At 48.3% G+C, this 16,899-nt stretch overlaps 1 protein-coding gene across 10 annotated transcripts in view; it reads left to right on the top strand.

The window, feature by feature from the left end:
* Ptpmeg (protein tyrosine phosphatase Meg) overlaps positions 1-16,899 on the top strand; it is a 653,263-nt gene that overhangs the window by 556,231 nt on the left and 80,133 nt on the right. For 9 of the 10 annotated variants that reach the window (XM_071657245.1, XM_071657235.1, XM_071657258.1 and 6 more), the window contains one exon: positions 9,741-9,923. The exons of the other annotated variant lie outside the window; for it this stretch is intronic. In XM_071657245.1, the coding sequence (XP_071513346.1) occupies positions 9,741-9,923 (183 nt within the window). The remainder of the gene's footprint in view (positions 1-9,740; positions 9,924-16,899) is intronic. 10 annotated transcript variants of the gene reach the window in all.

Below are 16,899 nucleotides of genomic sequence, written 5' to 3' on the forward strand. Positions count from 1 at the left end.
GCCCTGCATGACACGTAGCATGCAGTCTACCACACACCTGAACCCAGTCTGACGCGTAGCATACAGTCTAGCCCTGCATGACATGTAGCATGCAGTCTACCACACACCTTAACCCAGTCTGACACGTAGCATGCAGTCTACCACACACCTTAACCCAGTCTGACACGTAGCATGCAGTCTAGCCCTGCATTACGCGTACAGTCTAGCCCTGCATGACACGTAGCATGCAGTCTACCACACACCTGAACCCAGTCTGACGCGTAGCATACAGTCTAGCCCTGCATGACATGTAGCATGCAGTCTACCACACACCTTAACCCAGTCTGACGCGTAGCATACAGTCTAGCCCTGCATGACGCGTAGCATACAGTCTGCCAGACAGCTTAGCGTGTTACAGTTGTTACATGTATAGAGAGGGCAGGAAAGTCACCTTGTTGAAATGGTCTATAATATTATTGTTATTGATGCAACTGTTGTTGTTATGTCTTTGCATACCTGTTCAATCATTTGATGATGTTTTATAATTGTGGTGCATTGCTGGCGAAGCATTTACATAAGGTTTAGTGATCACCATGTATGTATACACCAGGTCAGGTCAAGGTTTAGTGATCACCATGTATGTATACACCAGGTCAGGTCAAGGTTTAGTGATCACCATGTATGTATACACCAGGTCAGGTCAAGGTTTAGTGATCACCATGTATGTATACACCAGGTCAGGTCAAGGTTTAGTGATCACCATGTATGTATACACCAGGTCAGGTCAAGGTTTAGTGATCACCATGTATGTATACACCAGGTCAGGTCAAGGTTTAGTGATCACCATGTATGTATACACCAGGTCAGGTCAAGGTTTAGTGATCACCATGTATGTATACACCAGGTCAGGTCAAGGTTGACATTCAGACTTGTGTAGTTTTCATCGTGGTTGTGGCCAGTACATCATGGTTGTGGCCAGTACATCATGGTTGTGGCCAGTACATCATGGTTGTGGCCAGTACATCATGGTTGTAGCCGGTACATCATGGTTGTAGCCAGTACATCATGGTTGTGGCCAGTACATCATGGTTGTGGCCAGTACATCATGGTTGTGGCCAGTACGTCATGGTTGTGGCCAGTACATCATGGTTGTGGCCAGTACATCATGGTTGTAGCCAGTACATCATGGTTGTAGCCAGTACATCATGGTTGTGGCCAGTACATCATGGTTGTGGCCAGTACATCATGGTTGTGCCCAGTACATCATGGTTGTAGCCAGTACATCATGGTTGTGGCCAGTACATCATGGTTGTGGCCAGTACATCATGGTTGTAGCCAGTACATCATGGTTGTAGCCAGTACATCATGGTTGTGGCCAGTACATCATGGTTGTAGCCAGTACATCATGGTTGTGGCCAGTACATCATGGTTGTGTCCAGTACATCACGGTTGTGGCCAGTACATCATGGTTGTGGCCAGTACATCATGGTTGTGGCCAGTACATCATGGTTGTGGCCAGTACACCATGGTTGTGGCCAGTACATCATGGTTGTGGCCATTACATCATGTTTGTGGCCAGTACATCATGGTTATGGCCAGTACATCATGGTTGTTGCCAGCACATCATGGTTGTGGCCAGCACATCATGGTTGTGGCCAGTACATCATGGTTGTGGCCAGTGCATCATGGTTGTGGCCAGTACATCATGGTTGTAGCCAGTACATCATGGTTGAGGCCAGTACATCATGGTTGTAGCCAGTACATCATGGTTGTGGCCAGTACACCATGGTTGTGGCCAGTACATCATGGTTGTAGCCAGTACATCGTGGTTGTGGCTAGTACATCATGGTTGTGGCCAGTACATCATGGTTGTGGCCAGTACATCGTGTTTGTAGTCAGTACATCATGGTTGTGGCCAGTACATCATGGTTGTAGCCAGTACACCATGGTTGTGGCCAGTACATCATGGTTGTAGCCAGTACATCGTGGTTGTGGCCAGAACATCATAGTTGTGGCCGGTACATCATGTTTGTGGCCAGTACATCATGGTTGTGGCCAGTACACCATGGTTGTGGCCAGAACATCATGGTTGTAGCCAGTACATCGTGGTTGTGGCCAGAACATCATAGTTGTGGCCAGTACATCATGGTTGTGACCAGTACATCATGGTTTTGGCCAGTACATCATGGTTGTGGCCAGTACATCATGGTTGTAGCCAGTACTTCGTGGTTGTGGCCAGAACATCATAGTTGTGGCCAGTACGTCATGGTTGTGGCCAGTAAATCATGGTTGTGGCCAGTACATCATGGTTTTGGCCAGTACATCATGTTTGTGGCCAGTACATCATGGTTGTGGCCAGAACATCATGGTTATGGCCAGTACATCATGGTTGTGGCCAGAACATCATGGTTGTGTCCAGTACATCATGGTTGTAGCCAGTACATCATGGTTGTAGCCAGTACATCATGGTTGTGGCCAGTACATCATGGTTGTGGCCAGTACATCATGGTTGTGGCCAGAACTTCATGGTTATGGCCAGTACATCCTGGTTGTGACCAGTACATTATGGTTGTGGGCAGAACGTCATGGTTATGGCCAGTACATCATGGTTGTGACCAGTACATCATGGTTGTGGGCAGAACATCATGGTTATGGCCAGTACATCATGGTTGTAGCCAGTACATCATGGTTGTGTCCAGTACATCATGGTTGTAGCCAGAACATCATTACATCACATGTTATGGTTACGTCGTAACATTGACTGCAACGTTAAAGATCTACTTCAAGTAAGGTCGACCATGACGTACCACACTGAGTCACTTTACACACTTATATTCGAACATGAAACTTGTCATGTTACTCAAGGAACCAATAGGGCGCCATCTTCGTCAGTAGGAGCTACGAGGGCCGCTCTTCTGTTAATAGGAACTGTTAGGGCTGCTGTTCCGTCATAAGGAACCGTTAGGGCTCCTCCGTCAGTAGGAACCATTAGGGCTCCTCCTTCGTCAGTAGGAACCATTAGGGCTCCTCCTTCGTCAGTAGGAACCATTAGGGCTCCTCCTTCGTCAGTAGGAACCGTTAGGGCTCCTCCGTCAGTAGGAACCATTAGGGCTCCTCCTTCGTCAGTAGGAACCATTAGGGCTCCTCCTTCGTCAGTAGGAACCATTAGGGCTCCTCCTTCGTCAGTAGGAACCGTTAGGGCTCCTCCTTCGTCAGTAGGAACCATTAGGGCGCCTTCTTCGTCAGTTGAAGTCCACCACATAACTTTTCATCTTCCTGCCATGTCTCTGTGTTGCATCATTTCGCACAGCCCCAGCAGCAGGACTCACGTGGGGCGTCGCAACCCTCAGGCATCCTCCTGCAGTACCAAGCTTAGACGAGAGCTGCTCAGCACCACAGCTTCCTTCTGCACAAGTTCTATCAACACTCAGCAGTCATGCACCTCTGCCATGCAAGCCTGCCTTACCTTGTGCACCAGCGTCACCACTGCAGGACTCATGCTGGTCCTCTCACCCTGCCTCACCTCCTGACCATAACCCTACTACTGTACGTGGCCACAATATCATCTGTCTTGATAAAGCACTCATGGTTCTGTACCGCACAACTGTGGTTCACATAACATGTTACTGGCACGACAGGCATGGAAGACTGTACAATACTACCTCTGAAATCCCAAGGTGCCATATGCACAAAAAGAGAGAACACCTTAAACATGCGGGGCCCAAGACACCTTGCCATCTACCATCATGAGAAACAGCCTGGGATGGTGCACGGTAGAGAAGTTCAAGATGCACTGGACAAGTACCTACAAAGTGTACCACACCAGCCAGGCTGTGGGGGCCTGAGGGATGCGGCCGGCTTCCAACACCTTGCTCCACCAACCACCCAACCCACCACCAGCCTGGGCTGGGGGGGGGGGGGGGGTGAAGGACCCGTTAAGACACCAGCATGTGTTCCGGACCCGCCACCACAGAGGGAGGAAGAATGGTACAGCAGAGTGATGGTCCCCCAGTGTGTAGGAGGGCAGTAAAGAAGGCACGTGAAGGTTGTCTACTGTTGAGTACTGGTCCACTTTGTGAGGGAGGGTCTTACCCCCGTGTGGTCGTCATGTGGTACGCCCGCTAACTGTATGTATGTCGTGTGGGGCCAGGATGCAGCAGGCAAGACCTGGGGGGAATTATGTGAGTACAAGACAGAGCACGAGGGCCTCACCCACTGTAGTAGGTGTCTGGTTAAACTATTGACCGCGACAGTACGACCCGGGGTCAAAGGTCAGGCCATCATAACCGAGGGTCGTCCCGTGGTGGTGGTGGGGGGGGGGGAGAGTGATGATGGAGTGAATAATGTAGTAGTAACGTTGGTGATGTTGGAGGTATGACTACAGCTGGCCAGCTCATGATCAACACACGATACCTCAACCTACCCCCAGGGTAACATAGCAACCCTCCTGTGTCGACCAGCCAGCCGACCAGCCCACCTGGGCTACTGCCGCCCCGACCCACCAGGATCTCTCACCTTTAAACTGGTTCTAATTTTAGACGGTATGGGAGAACGTGTGTGGCAGTCATTCAGGGGTGAGGACTGTTGGGTGGGCCCCCCTCAGGGGTGAGGACTGCTGGGTGGGACCTCCCTCAGGGGTGAGGACTGCTGGGTGGGACCTCCCTCAGGGGTGAGGACTGCTGGGTGGGACCTCCCTCAGGGGTGAGGACTGCTGGGTGGGACCTCCCTCAGGGGTGATGACTGCTGGGTGGGACCTCCCTCAGGGACGAAGACTGCTGGGTGCGACCTCCCTCAGGGGTGAGGACTGCTATCTCTGGGAGGGACCCGGGGCTCTCCCTCCTCCTGGTAGACGATGTGGTTGTGTTACCATCACATACTGACGACCATCACATACTGACGACCATCACATACTGACGATCATCACATATTGACCACCATCACATATTGACCACCATCACATATTGACCACCATCACATACTGACGATCATCACATATTGACGACCATCACATACTGACGACCATCACATATTGACGACTATCACATACTGACGACCATCACATATTGACCACCATCACATACTGACGATCATCACATATTGACCACCATCACATACTGACCACCATCACATACTGACCACCATCACATACTGACGATCATCACATATTGACCACCATCACATATTGACCACCATCACATATTGACCACCATCACATACTGACGATCATCACATATTGACGACCATCACATACTGACGACCATCACATATTGACGACTATCACATACTGACGACCATCACATATTGACCACCATCACATACTGACCACCATCACATACTGACGACCATCACATATTGACCACCATCACATACTGACCACCATCACATACTGACCACCATCACATACTGACGATCATCACATATTGACCACCATCACATATTGACCACCATCACATATTGACCACCATCACATACTGACGATCATCACATATTGACGACCATCACATACTGACGACCATCACATATTGACGACTATCACATACTGACGACCATCACATATTGACCACCATCACATACTGACCACCATCACATATTGACCACCATCACATACTGACGATCATCACATATTGACCACCATCACATACTGACGACCATCACATACTGACGACTATCACATACTGACGACCATCACATATTGACCACCATCACATACTGACCACCATCACATACTGACGACCATCACATATTGACCACCATCACATACTGACCACCATCACATACTGACGACCATCACATATTGACCACCATCACATACTGACCACCATCACATACTGACGACCATCACATATTGACGACCATCACATACTGACGATCATCACATATTGACGACCATCACATATTGACGACCATCACATACTGACGATCATCACATATTAACCACCATCACATACTGACGATCATCACATATTGACGACCATCACATATTGGCGACCATCACATATTGACGACCATCACATATTGACGACCATCACATATTGACGACCATCACATATTGGCGACCATCACATACTGACGACCATCACATATTGACCACCATCACATACTGACCACCATCACATACTGACGACCATCACATATTGACCACCATCACATACTGACCACCATCACATACTGACGACCATCACATATTGACGACCATCACATACTGACGATCATCACATATTGACGACCATCACATATTGACGACCATCACATACTGACGATCATCACATATTAACCACCATCACATACTGACGATCATCACATATTGACGACCATCACATATTGGCGACCATCACATATTGACGACCATCACATACTGACGACCATCACATATTGACCACCATCACATACTGACGATCATCACATATTGACCACCATCACATACTGACGATCATCACATATTGACGGACATCACATATTGAAGACCATCACATACTGACGACCATCACATATTGACCACCATCATATTATACTGACGACCATCATATATTGACCACCATCACATACTGACGATCATCACATATTGACCACCATCACATATTGACCACCATCACATATTGACCACCATCACTTATTGACCACCATCACATATTGACCACCATCTCATACTGACGACCATCTCATATTGACCACCATCACATAATGACCACCATCACATACTGACAACCATCACATATTGACCACCATCACATACTGACGACCATCACATATTGACCACCATCACATATTGACCACCACCACTTATTGACCACTATCACATATTGACCACCATCACATATTGACCACCATCACATATTGACGACCATCTCATACTGACGACCATCTCATATTGACCACCATCACATAATGACCACCATCACATACTGACCACCATCACATATTGACCACCATCACATACTGACGACCATCACATATTGACGACCATCACATACTGACGACCATCACATATTGACCACCATCACATACTGACGACCATCACATATTGACGACCATCACATACTGACAACCATCACATATTGACGACCATCACATATTGACCACCGTCACATATTGACGACCATCACATACTGACAACCATCACATATTGACCACCATCACATACTGACGACCATCACATATTGACCACCATCACATACTGACGACCATCACATATTGACCACCATCACATACTGACAACCATCACATATTGACCACTATCACATATTGACGACCATCTCATACTGACAACCATCACATATTGACCACCATCACATATTGACCACCATCACATATTGACCACCATCACATACTGACGACCATCACATATTGACCACCATCACATACTGACGACCATCACATATTGACCACCATCACATACTGACAACCATCACATATTGACCACCATCACATATTGACGACCATCTCATACTGACAACCATCACATATTGACCACCATCACATATTCACCACCATCACATATTGACCACCACATACTGACAACCATCACATATTGACTGTCACATACTGACGACCCTCACATCTTGACAACCATCTCATATTGACCATCTCATACTGATAACCATCATATACTGACAACTACTACATGCTAACGATCGCATATTGACCATCACATACTGACAACCATCACATATTGGCAACCATCACATTGACACCCGTCACATATTGACTACCATCACATACCTACAACCATCACATATTGACACCCATCACATACTGACAACCATCACATATTGGCAACCATCACATATTGACACCCGTCACATATTGGCAACCATCACATATTGACAACCATCACAAACTGACAACCATCACATAATGACAACCATCACATAATGACTGTCATTCATTGACAACACATGTCGGGTAACTCGTGGAGTACGTATATGTCACCCATCAGTACGTCTGTGTCACCCATCAGTACGTCTCTCACCCTTCAGTGTGTCACCCATCAGTACGTCTGTGTCACCCATCAGTACGTCTGTGTCACCCATCAGTACGTCTCTCACCCTTCAGTGTGTCACCCATCAGTACGTCTGTTACCCTTTAGTGCGTGTGTCACCCATCAATACGTCTGTGTCACCCATCAGTACGTCTGTGTCACCCATCAGTACGTCTGTGTCACCCATCAGTACGTCTCTCACCCTTCAGTGTCACCCATCAGTACGTCTGTTACCCTTTAGTGCGTGTGTCACCCATCAATACGTCTGTGTCACCCATCAATACGTCTGTGTCACCCATCAGTACGTCTGTGTCACCCATCAGTACGTCTGTGTCACCCATCAGTACGTCTGTGTCACCCATCAGTACGTCTGTGTCACCCACCAGCACGTCCATGTCACCTATCAGTACGTCTGTGTTACCCTTTAGTGCGACCCTACGATCTTTTGGTATGACGGGTTAGCTTTTGACCTGAGTGGTAGGGGTCAGGTCATCATACCCAAGGATCGTGCCGCCGGACTGGAAGGGTTAAGTCTTCGCTGGAAAGTTTGATTCAACTGTTAAGTTGTTGGGTAGTTATGGATTGGGGTACTGGTTAATAAGGTACATGAGGAGGGTTGATATGATGGGGTACTGGTTAATGAGGTACATGAGGAGGGTTGATATGATGGGGTACTGGTTAATGAGGTACATGAGGTGGGTTGATATGATGGGGTACTGGTTAATAAGGTACATGAGGAGGGTTGATATGATGGGGTACTGGTTAATAAGGTACATGAGGAGGGTTGATATGATGGGGTACTGGTTAATGAGGTACATGAGGAGGGTTGATATGATGGGGTACTGGTTAATGAGGTACATGAGGTGGGTTGATATGATGGGGTACTGGTTAATGAGGTACATGAGGTGGGTTGATATGATGGGGTACTGGTTAATAAGGTACATGAGGAGGGTTGATATGATGGGGTACTGGTTAATGAGGTACATGAGGTGGGTTGATATGATGGGGTACTGGTTAATGAGGTACATGAGGTGGGTTGATATGATGGGGTACTGGTTAATAAGGTACATGAGGAGGGTTGATATGATGGGGTACTGGTTAATAAGGTACATGAGGAGGGTTGATATGATGGGGTACTGGTTAATGAGGTACATGAGGTGGGTTGATATGATGGGGTACTGGTTAATGAGGTACATGAGGTGGGTTGATATGATGAGGTAGTGGTTAATGAGGTACATGAGGAGGGTTGTCATGTTGGGGAACTGGTTAGTGAGGTACATGAGGTGGGTTGATATGATGGGGTAGTGGTTAATGAGGTACATGAGGAGGGTTGTCATGTTGGGGTACTGGTTAGTGAGGTATATGAGGAGGGTTGTCATGTAGTGTAGAATGCAGTAAGCTGTACACTGTTATATTCCTCATTATTGTACTTGACTTGTTTATATATAAAAACATGAATACTTACTTGTCACCATATTTAAGTTGACCTTCATCATCTGTTGTTGTGAAGATTTGCCTCGTGTTGTTTGTAGTTATTTCTGGTAACGTAAATATTTATGTTATCATTTAGCTTCTTGCAAGATAACACTGGTAGAGAATATTGTCTATGTTACACACACACACACACACACACACACACACACACACACGTTCATTGATGCTCCTCTTGTAGCACTGGTGACTGTTTGCACTGCTGGGCTGGTGATGGTGGCGGCACGACTAACTCTCTGCGTCTCTCTCTCTCTCTCTCTCCCTCCTACCTGGCTGGCCCACCTCACGCCAGCCTGGAGCCAGCGAGGAGACGGCACATGGCCTCGTCACCATAAGGATGAAGCCAGACGAAGGCGGAAAGTTTGGCTTCAACGTCAAAGGTGGAGCAGACCAAAGTCTGCCGGTACTGGTCTCCAGGGTGGCCCCTAACACCCCAGCAGACCGGTGTTACCCCAGGCTTAACGAGGGTGACCAGGTGAGTCCAGGCCATAGGTTAACGAGGGTCCAGGGGTGACCCCAAACACCCCAATAGACCGGTGTTACCGCAGGCTTAACGAGGGTAACCAGGTGAGTCCAGGCCATAGGTTAACGAGGGTCCAGGGGTGACCCCAAACACCCCCAATAGACCGGTGTTACCCCAGGCTTAACGAGGGTAACCAGGTGAGTGTGTACGAGAGGTTTACGATGGCTACTATGTGGGCCAAGGTCTAGGGATAACGAGGTTAGATAATTAGGTGAGTCTGGTATTAGAGAGCGAGTGAGTGTAGATGGCCAAGTGAGTCTGGTGTGATTTTGGATGGCCAGATGAGTCTGGTGTTAGAGAACAAGTGAGTGTGGATGGCCAGATGAGTATGGTGTTAGAAAACAAGTGTGTGGATGGCCAGATGAGTCTGGTGTTAGAGAACTAGTAAGTGTGGATGGCCATATGAGTCTGATGTTAGAGAACAAGTGAGTGTGGATGGCCAGATGAGTATGGTGTTAGAAAACAAGTGTGTGGATGGCCAGATGAGTCTGGTGTTAGAGAACTAGTAAGTGTGGATGGCCATATGAGTCTGGTGTTAGAGCACAAGTGAGTGTGGATGGCCAGATGAGTCTGGTGTTAGAGAACTAGTAAGTGTGGATGGCCATATGAGTCTGGTGTTAGAGAACAAGTGAGTGTGGATGGCCAGATGAGTATGGTGTTAGAGAACAAGTGAGTGTGGATGGCCAGATGAGTTTGGTGTTAGAGAACGAGGTAGTCGAGATGGCCAGGTGGGTCTGGTACTAGAGAACGAGCTAGTGGAGATGATCAGGTGAGGTTGGTGTCAGAGAACGGATGAATGTGGATTGCCAGGTGAGTTTGCTGTTAGAAAACGGTGTCAGGTGTTAGAGAACGAGGATGATCAGGTGTCTGATGTTCGAGACCGAGGATGATCAGGTGTCTGGTGTTAAGAAACCGAGGATGACCAGGTGTCTATTGTTAGAGACCGAGGAGGATCAGGTGTGTGGTGTTAGGGACCTAGGAGGATCAGGTGTCTGGTGTTAGAGACCTAGGAGGATCAGGTGTCTGGTGTTAGAGACCGAGGATGATCAAGTGTCTGGTGTTAAGAGACCGAGGATGATCAGGTGTCTTGTTAGAGACCGAGGGTGACCAGGTGTCTGGTGTTAGAGACCGACGGTGATCAGGTGTGTTGAGTTAAAGACCGAGGATGATCAGGTGGCTCGTGTTAGAGACTGAGGATGATCAAGTGTCTGGTGTTAGAGTCTGAGGATGATCAGGTGTCTGGTGTTAGAGACCGAGGATGATCAGGTGTCTGGTGTTGGAGACCGAGAGGATCAGGTGTCTGGTGTTAGAGACCGAGGAGGATCGGGTGTCTGGTGTTAGAGACCGAGGAGGATCAGGTGTCTGGTGTTGAAGACCGAGGATGAATAGGTAGCTTGTGTTAGAGACCGAGGATGATCAAGTGTGTTGTGTTAGAGACCGAGGATGATCAGGTGGCATGTGTTAGAGAACGAGGATGATCAGGTGGCTTGTGTTAGAGACCGAGGATCAGATGGCTTGTATTAGAGACCGAGGATGATCAGGTGGCTTGTGTTAAAGACCAAGGATGATCAGGTGGCTTGTGTTAAAGACCAAGGATCATCAGGTCTCTGGTGTTAGAGACCGATGATGATCAGGTGGCTTATGTTAGAGACGAGGAGGATCAGTTGTTTTGTGTGAAGGACCGAGGATGATCAGGTGTCTGGTGTTAGAGACCGAGGGTGATCAGGCGATTGGTGTTAGAGACCGAAGGTGATCAAGTGCCTGGTGTTAGAGACCGAGGATTATCAGGTTTTAGAAACCAAGGATGATCAGGTGTCTGGTATTTGAGACCTAGGATGATCAGGTGTCTGGTGTTAGAGACCAAGGATGATCAGGTGTCTGGTGTTAGAGACCAAGGATGATCAGGTGTCTGGTGTTAGAGACCAAGGATGATCAGGTGTCTGGTGTTAGAGACCAAGGATGATCAGGTGTCTGGTGTTAGAGACCAAGGATGATCAGGTGTCTGGTGTTAGAGACCAAGGATGATCAGGTGTCTGGTGTTAGAGACCAAGGATTATCAGGTGTCTGGTGTTAGAGACCAAGGATGATCAGGTGTCTGGTATTAGAGACCAAGGATGGTCTGGTGTTAGAGACCAAGGATGATCATGTGTCTGGTGTTAGAGACCAAGGATGATCATGTGTCTGGTGTTAGAGACCAAGGATGATCAGGCGTCTGGTGTTAGAGACCAAGGATGATCAGGTGTCTGGTGTTAGAGACCAAGGATGATCAGGTGTCTGGTGTTAGAGACCAAGGGTGATCAGGTGTCTGGTGTTAGAGACCAAGGGTGATCAGGTGTCCGGTGTTAGAGACCGAGGATGATCAGGTGTCTGGTGTTAGAGACCAAGGATGATCAGGTGTCTGGTGTTAGAGACCAAGGATGATCAGGTGTCTGGTGTTAGAGACCAAGGATGATCAGGTGTCTGGTGTTAGAGACCAAGGGTGATCAGGTGTCCGGTGTTAGAGACCAAGGGTGATCAGGTGTCTGGTGTTAGAGACCAAGGGTGATCAGGTGTCCGGTGTTAGAGACCGAGGATGATCAGGTGTCTGGTGTTAGAGACCAAGGATGATCAGGTGTCTGGTGTTAGAGACCAAGGATGATCAGGTGTCTGGTGTTAGAGACCAAGGATGATCAGGTGTCCGGTGTTAGAGACCGATGATGACCCTGAAGCCCGACGGTGCGATTACAGATGTGGCCTTACGACTGTGGCCTCCAGGTGAGTCAGGTTCAGTTTAGAATTTGATAGTCGTTTTGATTGGCTGTTGTCATTTGAAGTTTTGCAAGAGAACTTTCGTCAAAATTTTATAGAAGGTTAACCGCACATGAGTTGCTAAGTTTGTATTTTAATTACATTAATAAAATATATTTTAACGGTATAGATGATTTAGTGAACTAATGATTTGAATCTCTTACTTGGATTTACTTACGGCAGCAGTCTGAAGGGTTTACGTTGTAAGCGTTACACTTATTGCGGCTGCGGTGTGTAAGTGAATGGCCATATGTGTGTGTTAGTACTTCACGGTATACAGGTAAACTGTGGGGGTGCACCACGTTAAGCACTTCATGGTAAAGTGTTAGCGTGTACTGTGTTACGTAAGTACTTCACAATGGACAGGAAAGCTGTTAGGATGTACCACGTTACATGGGTAATATTTGGTAAACTTAAGGTGTACTATGTAAGGTAGGTACTACATGGTGTATAGGTTAACTATTAGGTTGCATCATGTTAGGTAGGTACTCATGATATACAGATAAACTATTAGGTTGTACCATATTAGGTAGGTAGTACATGGTATATAGGTAATCTGTTAGGTATACCACAAAAGAAAGGTACTTTATAGTATACAGGTAAACTAGGTACTTCATAATATACTGGTAAACTATTAGGGTGTACCATGGTAGATAGGTACTGCATGTTATACAGGTAAGCTGTTGGTGTACCATGGTTGATAGGTACTTCATGGTATACAGGTAAATTATTAGGGTGTACCGTGGTGTGTTGAGACTTCATGGTATACAGATGAACTATTAGGGTTTACCATGAGAGGAAGATCTTTCATGGTATACAGGTAAACTGTTAGTGTACCATGGTTAGTAGGTGCTTTATTGTATATTGTAAACTATTAGGTGTAACATGGTAGGTGGATACTTCATGGTATACAAGTAAACAATTAAGGTGTACCATGGTATGTAGGTACTTCATGGTATATAGGTATACTATTAGGGTGTGTTTGGTCTACAGGTATACTATTAGGGTATACCATGGTAGGTTAGTACTTCACGGTATACAGGTAACCTTAGGGTTTATCATGGTAGGTGGGCACTTTATGGTATACAAGTACGCTGTATGTGGGTTATACCAGTACATGAGCATGTGTGGGAACCATGTGTAGTGTAGAATGTTAAAGCTTAACTAATATCTTCAAATTATGTACTACTGTGTTTGGGGATTTATGATTACATAATATGATGAATCTCTCTCTCTCTCTCTCTCTCTCTCTCTCTCTCTCTCTCTCTCTCTCTCTCTCTCTCTCTCTCTCTCTCTCTCAACCATTACCTCCTTGAGTACGTTGACTTGTCTCGAGTACGATGATTTGAGCGCGTGAGTACGACGATTTTATCCCTGGAACACTTAGATTACCCCACTCAGATAGCGTCAAAACCAGACGATTAAATCCCAGAGGGAGACAAACAAAACGTTGCTTTTACTGGTGCGACTTGTAGAAAGTAATGATATGGCAGAGGAGGAACTCTCTCTCTCTGGTCTAGTACAGAGTCAGGAGAGACGTGGGTCGTATTGTCTGGCCAAAGATGTAGAAATTCATGACGTATTTCATGATACAAGGATAATTGTTGGACTTAATATGTGAGAGTTGTGTACAGGAATTACATACAATAACATACCTGGTGACGACACACACACTTGAAGTAACAGTTGTTGAAGGTTATATTAACACCAAGTGAATGCATGGACAGCCTTACACCATCTCTGGTTATTGTTACATGTCTGACCCGACAACCACGACTCTACAACCCTTGGGTGTGGTGGTGTAGCACGACGGTACGACCCTTTGGTGTATTGGTGTAGCACGATGGTACGACCCTTGGGTGTGGTGGTGTAGCACGACGGTACGACCCTTGGGTGTTGTGGTGTAGCACGACGCTACGACCCTTTGGTGTATTGGTGTAGCACGACGGTACGACCCTTGGGTGTGGTGGTGTAGCACGACGCTACGACCCTTTGGTGTATTGGTGTAGCACGATGGTACGACCCTTGGGTGTGGTGGTGTAGCACGACGGTACGACCCTTGGGTGTTGTGGTGTAGCACGATGGTACAACCCTTGGGTGTTGTGGTGTAGCACTATGGTACGACCCTTGGGTGTGGTGGTGTAGCACGACGGTACGACCCTTGAGTTTCGGTGTGTAGCACGACGGTACGACCCTTGAGTTTCGGTGTGTAGCACGACGGTACGACCCTTGAGTGTGGTGGTGTAGCACGACGCTACGACCCTCTGGTGTGGTGGTGTAGCACGATGGTACGACCCTTGGGTGTATTGGTGTAGCACGATGGTACGACCCTTGGGTGTGGTGTTGTAGCTCGACGTTACGACCCTTTGGTGTATTGGTGTAGCACGACGGTACGACCCTTGGGTGTGGTGTAGCACGACGGTACGACCCTTGAGTTTCGTGGTGTAGCACGACGGTACGACCCTTGAGTGTGGTGGTGTAGCACGATGGTACGACCCTTGGGTGTGGTGGTGTAGCACGATGGTACGACCCTTGAGTTTCGTGGTGTAGCACGATGGTACGACCCTTGGGTGTGGTGGTGTAGCACGACGGTACGACCCTTGGGTGTTGTGGTGTAGCACGACGCTACGACCCTTTGGTGTATTGGTGTAGCACGACGGTACGACCCTTGGGTGTGGTGGTGTAGCACTACGCTACGACCCTTTGGTGTATTGGTGTAGCACGATGGTACGACCCTTGGGTGTGGTGGTGTAGCACGACGGTACGACCCTTGGGTGTTGTGGTGTAGCACGATGGTACGACCCTTGGGTGTTGTGGTGTAGCACGACGGTACGACCCTTGGGTGTGGTGTAGCACGACGGTACGACCCTTGAGTTTCGTGGTGTAGCACGACGGTACGACCCTTGAGTGTGGTGGTGTAGCACGACGGTACGACCCTTGAGTTTCGTATTGTAGCACGACGGTACGACCCTTGAGTGTGGTGGTGTAGCACGACGGTACGACCCTTGGGTGTGGTGGTGTAGCACGATGGTACGACCCTTGAGTTTCGTGGTGTATCACGATGGTACGACCCTTGGGTGTGGTGGTGTAGCACGATGGTACGACCCTTGGGTGTTGTGGTGTAGCACGACGGTACGACCCTTGAGTGTGGTGGTGTAGCACGATGGTACGACCCTTGGGTGTTGTGGTGTAGCACGGCGGTACGACCCTTGGGTGTTGTGGTGTAGCACGACGGTACGACCCTTGAGTGTGGTGGTGTAGCACGACGGTACGACCCTTGAGTGTGGTGGTGTAGCACGATTGTACGACCCTTGAGTGTGGTGGTGTAGCACGATGGTACGACCCTTGAGTGTGGTGGTGTAGCACGACGGTACGACCCTTGAGTGTGGTGGTGTAGCACGATGGTACGACCTTTGGGTGTGGTGGTGTAGCACGATGGTACGACCCTTGAGTGTGGTGGTGTAGCTCGATGGTACGACCCTTGGGTGTGGTGGTGTAGCACGACGGTACGACCCTTGAGTGTGGTGGTGTAGCACGATGGTACGACCCTTGAGTGTGGTGGTGTAGCACGACGGTACGACCCATGGGTGTGGTGGTGTAGCACGATGGTACGACCCTTGAGTGTGGTGGTGTAGCACGATGGTACGACCCTTGGGTGTGGTGGTGTAGCACGACGGTACGACCCTTGGGTGTGGTGGTGTAGCACGACGGTACGACCCTTGAGTGTGGGGGTGTAGCACGATGGTACGACCCTTGGGTGTGGTGGTGTAGCACGACGATACGACCCTTGGGTGTGGTGGTGTAGCACGATGGTACGACCCTTGAGTGTGGTGGTGTAGCACGATGGTACGACCCTTGGGTGTGGTGGTGTAGCACGACGGTACGACCCTTGGGTGTGCTGGTGTAGCACGATGGTACGACCCTTGAGTGTGGTGGTGTAGCACGATGGTACGACCCTTGGGTGTGGTGGTGTAGCACGACGGTACGACCCTTGGGTGTGGTGGTGTAGTACGACGGTACGACCCTTGGGTGTGGTGGTGTAGCACGATGGTACGACCCTTGGGTGTGGTGGTGTAGTACGACGGTACGACCCTTGGGTGTGGTGGTGTAGCACGACGGTACGACCCTTGGGTGTGGTGGT

Source organism: Panulirus ornatus, chromosome 4 (genome assembly GCF_036320965.1).
Source record: "Panulirus ornatus isolate Po-2019 chromosome 4, ASM3632096v1, whole genome shotgun sequence".
Taxonomy (NCBI): Eukaryota; Metazoa; Arthropoda; class Malacostraca; order Decapoda; family Palinuridae; genus Panulirus; species Panulirus ornatus.